Here is a 14,451-nt window from a genome sequence, read left to right on the forward strand (position 1 = left end):
GTCATCACCTGCGATCGGCGCTTCCCATTGGCGGATGGAGCTCCGTGGCAGCTGCTGAGCTTTTGAGCTGCAACAGTCTGGCTTTCTCTCCCGACAATCACAGCTGGATGTCTCTGTTCTCTACGTGGGGCTACGTTGATATCCCTCCCAAAACCTGTTCTGCTGCCAACTTTCTTGGTTTCACCAGCCCACCTACTGCGATCGGCTTCATTTAAATTATCATTGTTTAAATACTCATATCAGAGGCTGTCACGATATTATTGCTCGATCAATTTCCTTCCGAGAGACGCGAGTCAGCACTCTACTTGAACCCAAGCACAGGCCGTGGTTCCCTGCTTAAGCGAACATTAGGGGCGATCCTCGTCCCGTCCGCGTTGGCCATCCGCAGTCCGCAGTCCGCATGGGGCATGGCCGACTCTTCCCAGCCAACTGGATCCGCGTCCGGTCTAGACTGTCTGTGCTCAACACAAGGAGGAACTAATGACGCATTGCTGCTAGTCTATATACCCTATTCTCCTGTATACGTACATTGCTCCACTTCAACTTCCTCGAATTCGACATGCGAAACTTGCTCGGCTTCATGCACTCTCCCCGCTCGCTGCTCTTCCTTCTAATCGCCCCTCCAAACCTCGTCGCTCCCAGATCCGTAGCTGTCGACTGACGCTACGCCAGTTCTCAATCAACAGAGTAGCCACCCGCTGGCTTTCTATCTCTTCTTGAATGGCATGATAAGTATCCGGACTGTCTCCCTGGTCGGTCTCCGCTAGCAGTGGCCCTAGAGTCGCTGCCAGTCGGTCCAAGCTGAGCCTGCCTGTGTTATTCACACTGGGTCGCCGATTAGATCGTCGTGGTAGGCGACGCTCCAGCTCAGACATCCGCCGTGTCTCATGCAGCAGAAGAGAGCAGAGCCCGAATACCCCACACATTAGGTTCAGCTGCATCGACGTCGTGAGCGCCAGCATTGCGAGCCCTATGGCTCGAACCTTGGCATAATCTTCCGCAGTCAGCCCCGCAAGACAGCTGCCGGTTTGCTGCACGGACCGAGATGAGACCCGTCCGTGACAAATATTGACGAGAACCCTATACAGCTGCATCGATCCTAGTATGCCACCCGGGAGTCCTTCCAACAGCGCTCTAAATGCGAATGCAGTGCCGAGGACCTGCGAATTATGGGTCTCCATGTCGGCCTCGGAAGCGTTGTCCAAGAACTTGGGCATTCTACTACTCCTTAACGTCATATGGATCCGCGCCTTTTCTCTCTCGGCAGAAAGCACCTGGTCGGCAAAATAATGATACGTCTGGGTGGCTGCATCAAGATCGCCGGGGTCGATAAACAAACCTGGCACCGGGGGAACTAATTACGCACTTTATAAGCTTTGCTCGACAGGGTGGGTAGTTGGGTACGTTCTCGCCACTTACTAGTAGATCGTAGATGGTTTATAGTTGCTACAAAGCACACTGGCAGACTCAGCGTTGTGGGTGCAAAATCTCCCGGAAGAGTCAACAAGCTGAAGCCACCCAGCCTCGCTAAAGTTTCCAGAGATTTGCCTTGCAGCGATGTCATAAAAGTTGGCCGAGCGGGTAGCGCACTGAATGTTTTCCTTCGACGTAAGCTTCGCGCTCGGGGCACAGATGGCTCTCGGATCTGGAGGCTCGATCGCATCGTTCGAATTCGCCCGAGGAACTTGTCTCGACGCCGTTCTAGCCTATCTCCAAGATTCTCATCCCCTGCAGTTATTAGAATCTCGTTTTATGGTTCAACGTTCAGAGCCACTCACCAGCCTTATCGTCCTGGCTAGTACCGTCCTGGTTAGCACCCAGGGGCTCCAGATATAGTTCACACGCTAACTTGTTAAAACTCTCCGTCGCCAAACTCCGATCGGCAGGCGTGGGCCAGGTATTAAACCCTGACAATACCGGATTACTCCAGCTCGTATGCGACGAGTTGCTCAGTTCGAAAACCTGTCCAGGCAAAGAAGAAAACAGGTTGTCCGAGCCACTACATCGAGAGCTCGACTGCTCCGTGGAATCGGTGCTTTTGGTATGCCCGGTAAATGGGTTGCTAACGTTTGTTGCCGAGCGCGAGGTTTCCCAGATATCGTCGAACGGATTAAGGTCTCTATCTATAACCGTAATTGGCATCGACATGCGCTTAGACGGATGATGGCAAACTGTAACGTTCGTGGTGCTCGAGGCAACCGACTTCTCAGTTGCGTCGCTGACCTTTCGGGTCTCGTCATCATCAATATCGCCTCGTAACGGGTTGCGCTGCTTTTCTTCGGTCAAAGGATCACCATCCGAGTTCGCATTCGAACTGCGCGAGCTTTCATTGTCAGAAGACTCTTCTGCGTCATCGTCTTTGGCGATCTTGAAATCAAGCCTTCGTCGTCGTTGTTTGCGCGAGCGAAAGAAAGTCTTGAACCCTGTGAAGCGCCGTGTAGAGTATCCTAAAATCGGCGGCATAGTCAGTGGTTCTAGACCGCCGCTGCTCGTAGAGTCCGGTTCTGCATCTTGGGAAGGCCCAGCCAGTTGTGGACAACTTTCCGGCTGTTGACGCGTCGTGGTACCTTCGTCGCTCGCTAGGCATTCTGGTTTGGCGTCCAGTTCATCTGATGGTGTTTCTTCGGGTATACCTGCCTTGCGTTGAGGCAGCGCTGCAATCGATTGGGGTCGACTCAGAGTTCCAGATCGGCTGATAGCAGATGAATTGCTTCCTTTGCCCGATGACCACGAAAAGATGCTGAAGCGACCCATTTTGCTTTTCCGATTGGCAAAGGACGTTCAAGGAATTTCCGCGATGGTGGCAGTGTCCTTTGCTCAACGGCTTGAGGCAAGCAGAGCGGAACTTCAGTGGTACCTTCTGGTGCTCGGATTGCAACCATTGTACCTTCCATTTTCGTGTGTTCATGTGTCTTCCCGGAAGGAAGGCACGACAAATGTTGTCCGAACACCGAACAGACTCAAGATCGGCAAGACCCTGGAGGGTCTGTTGAAACCCTATGTAGCTGAGACTGTAATCCCCCACCAAGTTGTACAACCATTCACCGCCGCCTACCATACAAAGGAGATACACAAAATACATAGGAACCTCATACAACAGTCATAAATCATCATCATATGGTCGTACAATGACAGGAATCTATTGTTGCCAAGCCAAACGCCAATGCTAGATTGTAGGCTGGCTGTGCAGTCTCCAAGTAGGGAAGCAAGCCAAGCGAACCAATCCTCATGATACCTGCTTTTCCTCAAACGGCAAAATCAAAGATGAGAAATGAGAATAAACCAGCCGTAACCCATAGACGGGCCTTGATCGCCAGGCTAGTTGAGAATAGAAAAGAACGCCGTTCCCATGCAAGTCGCTGTATTATGACCTTTTGGTCTGTCCTTGATCATGAATTTTCGTCACCTTCACCTTCCAGCAGAATGTACTGCAGAATGTCACTCAGTGTAAGTACGCCTTTCAGACGGAAGTTATCGTCTACAACTACCAGACGATGTACGCGAGATTTGCGGATTGTATCGAAGATGGTGTCCAAACCGTCGTTGAGCGAACAAGTATAGATACCGGGGAAGTCCTGTACATTGTCAGCAACCCTGATTCAAGAGGTATAAACGAGGAAAAAGTCTACCGGAGATCGCTTTTTCAAAGCTTCGCCCACTGTAAGGCTCAGATCGTCGTATACACCGCCCTTGATCAACGTGATGACATCTACCGATTCGAAAACGTTGTATACAACACCTAGTCATCAGTGTTAGTGAGCAGACTTGGACCCAACACGTAAAACATACCCTCTGAGTTTACAATGGGCACACTCGATATACTCCGCTCTACCAGAATGTGAATCACATCAATGACCGGCGTATCCATCGACGCGGTTGCAACATTGCTGAAAGAGCCCAGCTGGATCTCACCCAAGGGCTTCTTCAGTTTCTGGGTATCGCTGACGTTGACGGCGACAAACTTGAGAATACGGTACTGAGTAAGAACACTGAGGACGAGGTGTCGGTCCGTTTGGCTATCGTTGGTGACGAGCGGGATTCTTCTAGCACGAGACTCGAGCATGCGTCGACAAGCGTCGTATAACGGTCGCTCTGGGTCAATTGAAATTGTCTCGGGGGGCGCAACGCCCAATGCCTTTTCGACCTCTGTGTTCCGTCAGTTGAAGGGTCCATCAGCGGTTCTTGTGGTCGACCGACCTCGAAGGCTGTCCAGACGGAACTGGTCTATTTGATCTAACGCTGCCGGGTTCTGGAAGTAGTACTGAATAACATTGATGTAGTCGGAGGTAGTCAGAAGACCGGCGAAGGTGGACGACTTGGAATCCCATAATGGTGCCGACACGATTCCTGCACGCGCAAGGTCAGTTGAAGCTCAATTGGCCAAGTTCAATCCCTTCGAAGCGGCGTACCATTCTGAATGAGTATATTCAAGCTCTCTTTCACCGACAGGGCGGTATCGAATACGATGAGTCGAAAACTGAGGGGAAGGACATCATAACTTGTGCGGACCTTGAGGAAGTTGCGGATGGCGCGCTAGACAGAAGGAAGACGAAGTTCGATTAGCTTTGACCTTGGCTGGATTGTAAATGCGGGGACAGTGCAATAATCAAGAAGCGATTCCTCCACTCAGCAAAGGGAGGCGCGACGCAATGCAAGACATGGTGAAATGAGACGAGACAGACCAAGCCTCATGACGCCAGGAATTCAGGGTCAAACGACAAGGATGCAGGGGAAAAAGGGGAAAAAATAAACTCACTAGGCCCTGGCGCTCTTCCCGATCGATCGCCCTTTCAGGCTGGGATACCTGCATTGGGTACGGCGGTCGTGATCGGAGATAGGAGGAGGGCTGGACGAAACCACCCGCGTGACCACGGACGGGAGGAGGAGCGAGGGGAGCGGACGGAATTGTGCTGACCACGCGAAAGGTGGAGGAGGGGAAGATCGCGGAGGGAGGGAGAGTAGCGTTGGCTACGGTGGTAATTGGATTGACAGTGGTAGCAGTGGTGGTATGAGTGGTGGTGGTGTCGTTGGTCGGAGGCGGCAGCCCGGAGCCGCTGATTCTGCCCGTGGGGTGAGCTTGACTTCCTTCATCTCTCTGTTCACCATTCTCGTCTGACACAGACGCCATCGCGACTCAGTTCGGTCGGCACGAATGCCGCATACGCCGAGGATAGGGCGGCACGCTACTTGTCTACCGGGCTGGGGGCTGCAAGGATTCAACAAAAAGGCAGGGGGCTTCTACCCAACATACTTAGGTAGCGAAAGCTCCCTTGGTGGTCGTCGATACATGACGAAGAGAAAAGAGCAAGAAGGAGAGAAAGATGAAACCCCACGATAAGCATTTAAAATAGCACCGTAGATATTATTATCGTTCTCACTATCATAGCTATCTATCTATAGTCCCCGGACCCGAGGTGACGCCTTCCAAGCCTACCTAGCGGTCAAGCACTGCTGCACGAGGAGGGAAAGGAGGGGCAACACTGCTGCCACACATTCATAACCTGCCCTTTCCCCTTCCTGTTCCTGGTGAGGTGCAGCGTCTCAATTGTTCCTCTTGACACTCTAATTCCATCAATCAAAAATTCACCATTATGGTCCTCTATCTCTTCCTCAACCAGAGCTGCCAGTTTGTGCTCGGCCTCAGGCCTCCACACCCTCACAACTCCAACCCCGCCATCCCCACACGTGATCCCGCCGTTCGAAGATCCTCCGATCCGGTGGTTCCATCGCTTGCCTCTATCTCTTCACTACAAGCGGACCTCAATCGCATTGCAAAGACTCAGAAGAACACCACTACGTACTCGGTCACGCAACGGAAACCCAAGTTGAAGATCGTGTTCTCAGATGGACGTCAAGCAAAAAAGCATGAATTGCCAAGGGCCCATGTACTTAAAGGAGCATCTCGATATCGATGAATGACAAACAAGCTTGCAAAAAATCTTTCTCTCTGTCTCGTTACCTAGATGGTCTTGTTTACTTGGTAGACCGTTGTCCCAGATCTGATAAGCTCCAGGACAGGCACTGTACGTCCCAGGCAGTCGAGAGCTACAGAACAACCACTTTATTGCTTCTTAGGCAACTTCTGAGACTCCCAATGCGTCTAAGTTGGTGTTAGCGTGGGCTAACAGCTTGGATCAATTTGTTACATACCAGGTACTTTGCCGGCGCATCAATCCATGCCCCCATCTTGTACTGCACATGATCGGCCAGAGTCAACTTCGTGCTATACCCCTTATCACCCTTGGTGTCGAACAAGAAGTTCATAGGGAACAGCGGGTTAAACGGTGCCGCATCTTGAATAGACCGGATATCTTCTGTCGATAGCTTAACTGTTATAGCATCATTCATGACCTTGACGTGATCCGTCGTCTGGACGCCGACAATGGGTACCACATAGGTCGACTGGTGGTATAGATATGCTAGGGCCTATCTCCTGTCAATTCTCATCATAAAAAAGGACAAGGGCAAGATAACCTACAATAGCCTGTACAGTCGTCCCCTTGGCAACAGCAACCTTCTCCAGTGCATCAGATACCGCAATCTCCCGTTCACCAACCTCATAAAAGCTCTTCTGCCCGGCCATCTTCTCCTCTCGCCCTTTCCGCTGCTGCGAAGACAGAATCAATCCTCCACCAAGCGCAGCCCAAGGCACAATAGCCATCCCCTGGTCCTCACACATAGGGATGATCTCCGCTTCCATATCGCGGAACGTAGCGTTCCATTTCCCTTGGTATATGGAGAAGGGCGTGAGACCGTTCTTGCGGGCAACTAGATCCACCCCCGTTAACGAACTCAAAAGACTGGGCAAGACTGGACAAACATACACTCATTAGCCTTAATAACAACCCAAGCAGGCGTATCCGAAACACCCAAGTAAAGTACCTGCCTCGCCATAACAAACGAGTGCAAATGAATCATGACCTCTTCAACAGAACTCGCAAAATCCCACCTGCAACCTGGGCATCAGTATCGAGATACACCTCTGAAGCAGGCCAAGGAACTAACCAGTGGACATAAAGCACATCCACATAATCCGTCCTCAACTTCCTCAAACTCGCCCTCAAACTAACAAAAAGACTCTTCGCCGAGTTCCCAGAGAAATTACTCTGGATCTTCTCCTCCTCACGCGCATGAGCCCGCCACTGACTCGAGAATTTCGTCGCGACGACCATTTGATCTCTTAAGCCGCGAGTTTCCATCCATTGCCCGATAAACTCCTCAGAGCGCCCGTTGTTGTACACGTTTGCCGTGTCGATGAAGTTTCCGCCTTGACTGTAGAATTCGTCGAGAAGTTTAAAGGGGTCTTCGCTTTGACCGAAGAGTTCAGACCATTCGTTGCCTAGGCTTATCCCGCCTAGGCAGATGGGGGAGACTTTTACGGATGCGGTGGGGGAGAGGGTCCGGTGGAGGGCTAGCGGGGTGGAGGGTTTTGGGGGTGGTGAGAAGAGAGACATTTTGGTGGTAGTTGGGTGCTTAGGATAGAGGCGAGGGGGAGAATGAGTGTATAGGAGCGGGTTGTTGTTAGCTTTAGTCTAGGAGGTCAAGGAAGCCCTTTATAGTAGAGCATGGTCAACTACGTAGCCACTCTAACAAGCTCCCCACAGCGGCTTATGCACGATGCGAGAAGCTTACGGTCTATAATTGGTAGAGCTGGAGAACTGGCGATTACTGCAACGAAACCTTGGTAGCGATGCTTTGTATAAAAGTAGATCTCGGCGTTGAAGTGCCCTAATAGTGGAGACAGCATAAGCAACTTGCATCACCCCCGTGGGACAGACCTCTTGACTGGCCAATGAGCTGCGGGTGCTGGGGTGTTCCCATGGGTCCCCAACATCTAAATGTTCAAGAGAGACAGCAATGAACAAAATATCAAACTACAGACATACGCTTGAGGGATGGTATGCGGTACAAAAGATGGTTCAGCACTCACTGCTCGTGTACGACCATAGCCGTCGCCCCTACCTCGGCAGTAGTTCTCTACATGCACTCAAATAGTCTCCTCGTACTTGTCGATCTATCAATCTACTCTGTACCTTTTCTCCTGTTATCTACTAAAAGATTCAACGAGATATAGCCAGAATGAATCATGAAACAAATGAGTGCCTCCCATTCTACGCAACTTCTACCCAAAGCGGGCACCGATTGCTTCCAAGAATCACATTCAGCCAAGAATAGCACATGTACCTGGTACTTAGCAAAGCCCTAGATAAGCCTGGATATATAGTTAGTAGAAATACCCCGCTTGAGTGTTTTAACAGAAGGCTCTGTCTCAATTCGAGCACTATAGAGGTTGACTGACCTCTGTATACCTGTACTGCTATCGCAAGTTCACTACTTTTCCTGTCTTGCAAAGACACTTTACAATGGCCGACTTTGATTTCTCCACCACAGCCTCGTCGGTTATAGAGCGCTGGGGGTCATCTCTAGTTGGGAAGACGGGTAAGTACATCAGTCGTTCATTTAAACTCTGTCTGCATCCGCTGGCTAACATCAAGATATATAAAGTGGTCATAACCGGCGCAAGCTCCGGAACCCTCGGCGGCGAAACAGCAATCGCCCTCGCATCAGCATCCTCAGTCCACAATGACAAAGACAACACTGCACCAGCACACGCACCAACAACCATAATCCTCCTATCCCGCAGCAAAACCAAAGTTCACCCCATACTAACCAGCATATCCCACACCTCCCCCCTCACAAAAACCCACTTTATCCCCCTCAACCTTTCAGACTTCGACTCCATTCGTGCCGCCGCAAAGTCTATATCCCAACTCACTGGTAAAAATTGACATACTCATCAACAATGCGGGCGTTATGGCTATTCCGTGGGGTGTTAATAAGGAAGGCATTGAATTGACCTTTGCGATTAATCACCTGGGGCACTTTTTGTTTACGGGGTGCCTTATGCCGTTGCTCACCAGAGCTGCTGCTGCCAGTGGGGATGGGGGAGCGAGGGTGATTAACTTAACTAGTGCGGGATATGAAATGGGCGGGTTTAGGGAGGGGGATTGGAATTTTGAGGTTTGTCTTGCTTGCCCTACCTACCTACCTTCATTCCCACTTGGTCATCACGGTTGTGTGAGCATTGAGTACCTAGCAGTACTAACCAGGACTCAACCCCAGAACGGCAAAACATATAACCCCTTCTCCGCCTACGCGCAATCCAAAACGTCTAATATCCTCTTCACCATGACGCTAGCAGAGCGCTATGCAGAGGATGGGATCCGTGCTTTTGCGGTTCATCCGGGGTGTATGTACTTATCCCACCTACTTACACTACCTACACTAACTATTACATACCGCAGTCATCCCCGGAACATCCCTCCTCGCCCACCTCAATACAATAGATGGCGACGAAATGAACCGCGTGTCGCTGGAGAATACCGGTCTACCGTTCGTAATTGAGTCACCGAAGACCTTTCAGCAGGGTGTTGCGACGACGCTTGTTGCTACGCTGGCGCCGGATCTGGCTCCTAGCGGGTCTTATCTTGCTGATTGCCAGGTTAGACCTGTTAGGGGGTATGCGTGTGATAGGGAATTGGCGGTGAGGTTGTGGGGGGTGAGTGAGGGGCTTGTTGGGGGTGAGTTTGGTGGTGAAATGGAAGTGGAAGGTTAGGGTTAGATGAGTAGATTAGATTGAGGAAGGGGGAATTGATGGAGTTGATTATTTGTGGGTTTTGGTTTGTAGATAGGATAGTTGATGGATGGAGATTTGCATGCTGCTTTCCATTATGTGTTTATGTATGTAATTCAGGTCAATATCTATACTCGACGATGTAAGCGCAAACGCTCCAGCTCCTCATAAGGAATCTAGTGTAATCATTATTCTTGTAAACCGACGGTATACCGCTCTCGGAGGTTCGATTACGAAGCCTCAGCAGGAGCAGCACCATTGCCCTCCTTCTCCTTCTGCGCCAGGCTAGGGCTAGCGCCGGTCTTGAGATAGTGCTCGTACTCGCCAATGCGCTTGCCGCCCTGGATCCAGCGCTCGCGGTACTCATTGCGCTTGATCTCAGCAAGCTTATTCAGAGCTGGCCAGTAGGCCGAGTGGTCGTATTTGAATTCGACTTCACCGCCGACGGTTTTCATGAGCTGCGCGGGTGGGACGTGGTTGTTGAGGTTCTCGTTGAACTTGAGTTTCTCGCGGGTGACGGGGTCAAGGAAGGGTGTTACGATCTTGAAGAAGCCCATGATAATGAAGGGCACTGTATGGGTCAGCAATTGTCGCCTTGTAGTTGGTCGAGGGCCCAGGACAACTCACTATTGATAACCAACGCCCGGCCCAACCTCTCAGGGTAATGGTTCTGCAAGAAATGCACGGTATCCTTCGCCTGCCCAATACTAGCATTCTGCCCAGACTTGGTCTGGCTATAATCCACAATCAAAGCCAACGTCTCCTGGTCCGCAGGCATAAGCTCAATCGCGCGCTCAAGCATAAACACCAAATGCTGAACCTGCCTATCGCTCTTCTCCGTATTCTGGTTCGACGGCAACAAATACAAACATGGTCGGCCGTGAATATCATAACCAAGCAGCACCTGCTTCCCCGTCTCGTTCTCAATAGAGATATAACCCGGCGTGAGCTTCTCGATGCCGTACTCGCGGCGCCAGGTCAGCGTGCGCTGCAGCCGCGCAACAGCCTCAGCGGTATTCCATTTCGTGGCGCGGAGGTACCGCAGGATCGCCTCGCGGGTGAGGAACATGCGCTCGTCATCTGTTATCGGCTCGGTGGGGGCGTTCTTTGCGGCGGTCGTAGGGACCGTCGTCCACTCGGAGACGGCCTTCAGAGCGCTGTCATATTTGGCCTGTTGGTCGCCGGTCAATGCAGCGGGGGATGCGGGCTTCGCGCTGTCGAGGGGGCGGGGGAAGGGTTTCTGGATGAGTCCGTCGGCCGCGGATAAAGGTAGGTTCAGGCTGTCAATTGTCACCGTGGGTGCGGCTGTCGGGGCAGGAGCTGGAGTCGGTTGCTGTTCGACTGTTGTGGGTTCAATTGGGGGCGCGGGCGCGGCCTCCGTCGCAACTTGTGATTGTTCAGAGGCAACGCTCTCCCCGTTGATTGGGGCAGCAGGCTGACTCGCAGCTGGAGCTGGAGCAGTAGTAGTGTCCGAAGGAGCGGTGGACATGGTTGGTGTAGTCTATGTATGTGGACAGGGTAGCAACGAGCAATTGCAGTTCTCTTGAAGCGTGGTGTCAACAAACAAAGTCGGAGAAATTGTGGGATGCGGCAGGGGGCACTGGATTTTGCAATGTCTCAGCTCTCATGCGATGGTTCCTTCGTTTCTTCCGAATCCGCTGAAATGTTGTGATTGGCGCTTGCGTGTACAGTGATGATCGACAGGCTGCAACGATCTTAATTCAGGCATAATGAGCATAACTCTGCTGAGTCATGGCGGTGCATCCCGACGCGGGTGAACTCTATCTTTAGCTAGCGTCTGTAGGTGCAGCATCAACAACGACTTCACGCAACATTCAAACAATCAATTGCTGACGAATTACCATATACCAGTCAAAATGGTAAGTATAATATCTACTCTACATATCTTCAATGCTATACTTACTGATATCAACAGAGCAAAGACTCCTCCCCAACCCAAATCCACATGCACCACCCCCGACTAGCAGACTACTTCGAGGACTTCACGCGCCCCCATACAAGCCAGACAGCGACGCTCGCATCCTCCTCATCCTCCTCGCACATCTACCACAACCACACAGTAACTTACGGCTCATCGTCACCAGCCTCGATCCCCTCTTTCCTCCCGATTGAAGACATCTACATCGCGCCGCAGTACCAGCCTCCTAACCCGGAGGACGAGGATGACGTCGTTCCTGACCAGCATGCTGCATTTGGGATTACAAGGGCTATGGAACGGAGACGCGAGACTGTTTGGAGGGATCTAGGGCTTGAGGGGTTGGTTGCTAGTGGCGGTGTTGGAGGGGGAGCTGGTAACGGGAAAGCAGGGAAGGTCAGAGTTAAGGATGCGGGGAGACTGATGGGTGGAAAGAGGGTTGTTTGTTTACGGTGATATATCTGTTGTTCAGAGTAGTCGGGAGTTACTGGTTGATTGCGATAGCGTCGCTAGCTTACATTTATTGATACCCAGGAGTTGCAGTCCAATGGAATGGTCATTATCATTATTTTGAGATCTTTCATTATACATGGGTTAAGTTTGAGCAGCTCTATATCCGAACTATGTCCACTCGTGTCCGTTCGTATAGTCTGTGGCTTACGTTCTTCTGCTCCTGCTCTTCCTCGCTGACGACGCGGGGATGGATGGCCATATGCGCATATGTTCCTGCCGCTCGTCGCTTGGAAAGGGTTCCAGGGTTTATCGTGAGAATGCTGTCGACCACCTGTTATCGTTAGTATAGTGATAACTTCGTGGACTCGTCTAGTTCATACCTTGACAAACGGTGGCAACATGCTAGGGACGATCAAAATGTCCGGTCGCACATTCCACCATTCACCGAGCTTGGAATAGCTCACATCCAGCGCTGCACCAGTTGCCGGAGCATCAACACCGGGCCGCGGGAGTGCATCCCTTGAAGACGGGGGAAATATGGGCATAAAATGTCGCTGCTCGATCAGGTATTTCACCAAGCGTGTCAGAAGATTAGGCTCCTGAGGCTTTCCGTGGAGAGCTTCTTCTCTCCGCAGCTCAAAGAGTACATCATGCGAGCACATTCCGATCACGGTCTCGTTTAGGGAAAATGTGACTGGGTTTGACACCATACGAGCCTGTTTAGGCAGGCCCAGTTCTTTCTTGGGTAGTTGCTCCTGTGGCCATGAGACATGCTTGCTCACGGCGTCTCGGACAGATGGAACAAGTGCGATTGTGATACTGGGGACGGCGACGGCTAGCTTCTGTAATGGTGCGGAAATACAGTGTCTAAAGACCGTTGTCAGTGTAGCAGTATCTGGGTCAAAGCCGTTGGTTGCTGGAAGATCGAAATCACCCGATGCCAGCAGTGGGTGTTCCATATCCAAAAATGGCCCCATAAGGATGAGACCATCAGCATAGCTCTCGGTGGCTTTTTGACAGATCTCTTGTAATGGCTCAAAGTCGAGGTTGTCGTCAGCTGTGTATGGTCCGGAAGCAATCATCACGTTTAACGGTGATGGTCCTGCGTCTGACAAACGCTCGTTTGTGTTCTCGATGGTAGGAATCGATGACACAGCAGGTGGTAGAAGTGGTGGCGGAAGGACTTCCTTCACTGAAAAGTACTTTCCAGACGCATTGATTCCGAGCAGGGCAACAATCTGGCCAGGGAAGAAGTTGACTGACGGGATCGAGTCCACATTCAACGGGACTCTTTTACCGGCTCCCGTACGTCTCGACGTTTCGAGGACAAGTGATGCTGGGTTGAGCTTTCCTTCCATGCTATCGGACGCTATCCGCCCCACTGCAACGATCTCGCTCGTGCTTTGAACAGCAGCACTGCCGAATGTGACATCCTCCTTTTCGTAATGTTTCTCGAATATAGCCGCAAACTCGTCGATCCGGTCATCCAAAATCTCCGAAGCTTCTGACAGTCGCATAGCCATGGGCTTGTATCCGAATTTTTTGAGATCCGTGTTCGCGGCCGGGCGAATTCGTGGCTCTGAGAACGGCGCCATGGGTGTCTCGGGAATCGACAGGTGTTCGTTAATCGTCTCAAGGGTCTGACCGGGATTCTGTCGCTCTGAGAATGGAATAGACCTATACATGTCAGTCGCAGCCCTCAGTATCGCCGCACAAAGAAAACATACTGTAATCCCTCACCACCACCATTCGTCGCAACCTTTGTTTTCGAGCTAAGCGGAGAATCAACCTTCTTCGACATAGAAGGTGATGCGAAATCCGACTTTCTCTTCGCCGAACCACCAGGCGTCCGTCCCGGCGTCAACCCATCCAACCTGCGCAACAGACCAAATTAGCAAACGCTCACCACACCTCACAATTAATCAGACAAACATACATCCCAAAAACATCCGTCGACCCTGCCCCAACACCGCCAATATCTCTTGCTCTCGGCGTGCCAGACACCCCACTCCGCTTCTCAACCTGCTGTCTTCCCCTCGTTTGTCTTTCAAGGTTCTCCTGTACATCGCGCTTGAATAAACGCACAGTATCAAGATCGAGTTTCGTTTCCTCGGAGCCCATGCGCAGACAATATGACTCCCATCGGTAGAACAATTCCTGCGGTGTAATTCCGTGCACGTTCATGATTGATTTGAGCTCGGCGAGGATATCGGCGGGGAGACCATCGGGCGCGGAGGGCGCGAATAGTTCGTTTAGGTCGCCTCCATTGGCGCCTTCGGGGGGTGGAGAGGACATTTTGACCAGATTTGTCGTGTGGATATGTTGGAAAGGTTTTATCTGGACTGGCGGTTTGTAGATGTTGCGGTGCACTTTCGGAATTGCGATTTGGATAGGCGGCCTCGGGACGCGATTGGGGACGCGTCGACGC

General features: G+C 51.5%; 7 protein-coding genes across 7 annotated transcripts; 2 read left to right on the forward strand and 5 right to left on the reverse strand.

Moving 5' to 3' along the window:
* Nucleotides 1-459: 459 nt before the first annotated feature.
* Nucleotides 460-3,071, reverse strand: BDV14DRAFT_132776 (uncharacterized protein). The gene is made up of 3 exons (XM_073766162.1): nucleotides 1,779-3,071; nucleotides 1,420-1,728; nucleotides 460-1,354 (listed from the first exon to the last, which is right to left on the reverse strand). Exons 1-3 carry the CDS (start codon nucleotides 2,752-2,754, stop codon nucleotides 579-581), a joined length of 2,061 nt encoding a protein of 686 aa, XP_073631891.1. The 5' UTR covers nucleotides 2,755-3,071; the 3' UTR covers nucleotides 460-578.
* A 318-nt stretch (nucleotides 3,072-3,389) lies between these two features.
* snf4 (AMP-activated serine/threonine-protein kinase regulatory subunit SNF4) lies at nucleotides 3,390-4,810 on the reverse strand (the record flags this gene model as incomplete). The annotated part of the gene is made up of 6 exons (XM_073770972.1): nucleotides 3,390-3,575; nucleotides 3,630-3,739; nucleotides 3,790-4,146; nucleotides 4,198-4,347; nucleotides 4,410-4,533; nucleotides 4,757-4,810. The coding sequence occupies 6 exons, from the start codon at nucleotides 4,808-4,810 to the stop codon at nucleotides 3,390-3,392; spliced, it is 981 nt and encodes a 326-aa protein (XP_073631892.1).
* Nucleotides 4,811-5,619: 809 nt separating this feature from the next.
* On the reverse strand, nucleotides 5,620-7,454 carry BDV14DRAFT_211397 (NADP-dependent oxidoreductase domain-containing protein; the record flags this gene model as incomplete). The annotated part of the gene is made up of 4 exons (XM_073776086.1): nucleotides 5,620-6,426; nucleotides 6,479-6,768; nucleotides 6,825-6,949; nucleotides 7,006-7,454. The coding sequence occupies 4 exons, from the start codon at nucleotides 7,452-7,454 to the stop codon at nucleotides 6,112-6,114; spliced, it is 1,179 nt and encodes a 392-aa protein (XP_073631893.1). The 3' UTR covers nucleotides 5,620-6,111.
* Nucleotides 7,455-8,363: 909 nt separating this feature from the next.
* Nucleotides 8,364-9,616, forward strand: BDV14DRAFT_196737 (uncharacterized protein; the record flags this gene model as incomplete). The annotated part of the gene is made up of 5 exons (XM_073772509.1): nucleotides 8,364-8,439; nucleotides 8,506-8,778; nucleotides 8,846-9,021; nucleotides 9,124-9,250; nucleotides 9,306-9,616. 5 exons carry the CDS (start codon nucleotides 8,364-8,366, stop codon nucleotides 9,614-9,616), a joined length of 963 nt encoding a protein of 320 aa, XP_073631894.1.
* Nucleotides 9,617-9,701: 85 nt separating this feature from the next.
* On the reverse strand, nucleotides 9,702-11,308 carry BDV14DRAFT_167022 (CRAL/TRIO domain protein). The gene is made up of 2 exons (XM_073767598.1): nucleotides 10,262-11,308; nucleotides 9,702-10,205 (listed from the first exon to the last, which is right to left on the reverse strand). The coding sequence occupies exons 1-2, from the start codon at nucleotides 11,121-11,123 to the stop codon at nucleotides 9,865-9,867; spliced, it is 1,203 nt and encodes a 400-aa protein (XP_073631895.1). The 5' UTR covers nucleotides 11,124-11,308; the 3' UTR covers nucleotides 9,702-9,864.
* A 148-nt stretch (nucleotides 11,309-11,456) lies between these two features.
* On the forward strand, nucleotides 11,457-12,347 carry BDV14DRAFT_132799 (Apc13 domain protein). The gene is made up of 2 exons (XM_073766163.1): nucleotides 11,457-11,514; nucleotides 11,571-12,347. Exons 1-2 carry the CDS (start codon nucleotides 11,512-11,514, stop codon nucleotides 12,024-12,026), a joined length of 459 nt encoding a protein of 152 aa, XP_073631896.1. The 5' UTR covers nucleotides 11,457-11,511; the 3' UTR covers nucleotides 12,027-12,347.
* Nucleotides 12,113-14,395, reverse strand: BDV14DRAFT_167024 (DNA-directed DNA polymerase alpha subunit POL12). Its single transcript, XM_073767599.1, has 4 exons — nucleotides 13,960-14,395; nucleotides 13,751-13,897; nucleotides 12,404-13,700; nucleotides 12,113-12,354 (listed from the first exon to the last, which is right to left on the reverse strand). The coding sequence occupies exons 1-4, from the start codon at nucleotides 14,316-14,318 to the stop codon at nucleotides 12,181-12,183; spliced, it is 1,977 nt and encodes a 658-aa protein (XP_073631897.1). The 5' UTR covers nucleotides 14,319-14,395; the 3' UTR covers nucleotides 12,113-12,180.
* Nucleotides 14,396-14,451: the final 56 nt, after the last annotated feature.

Source organism: Aspergillus stella-maris, assembly GCF_047715825.1.
Source record: "Aspergillus stella-maris strain CBS 113639 unplaced genomic scaffold BDV14scaffold_7, whole genome shotgun sequence".
Classification (NCBI taxonomy): Eukaryota; Fungi; Ascomycota; class Eurotiomycetes; order Eurotiales; family Aspergillaceae; genus Aspergillus; species Aspergillus stella-maris.

Excerpts from the sequence above, each read along its gene's own strand:
- BDV14DRAFT_167024 (XM_073767599.1), bottom strand. The coding sequence starts at position 14,318 with ATGTCCTCTCCACCCCCCGAAGGCGCCAATGGAGGCGACCTAAACGAA. Across the intron at positions 13,898-13,959 it reads TCGACGGATGTTTTTGGGAT|GTTGGATGGGTTGACGCCGG; the intron begins GTATGTTTGTCT and ends TCTGTTGCGCAG. Across the intron at positions 13,701-13,750 it reads GGTGGTGGTGAGGGATTACA|GTCTATTCCATTCTCAGAGC; the intron begins GTATGTTTTCTT and ends TGACATGTATAG.
- BDV14DRAFT_167022 (XM_073767598.1), bottom strand. The coding sequence starts at position 11,123 with ATGTCCACCGCTCCTTCGGACACTACTACTGCTCCAGCTCCAGCTGCG. Across the intron at positions 10,206-10,261 it reads CCGGGCGTTGGTTATCAATA|TGCCCTTCATTATCATGGGC; the intron begins GTGAGTTGTCCT and ends TGACCCATACAG.
- BDV14DRAFT_132776 (XM_073766162.1), bottom strand. The coding sequence starts at position 2,754 with ATGGGTCGCTTCAGCATCTTTTCGTGGTCATCGGGCAAAGGAAGCAAT. Across the intron at positions 1,729-1,778 it reads TAGCCAGGACGATAAGGCTG|GGGATGAGAATCTTGGAGAT; the intron begins GTGAGTGGCTCT and ends TAATAACTGCAG. Across the intron at positions 1,355-1,419 it reads AAACCATCTACGATCTACTA|TTCCCCCGGTGCCAGGTTTG; the intron begins GTAAGTGGCGAG and ends GTGCGTAATTAG.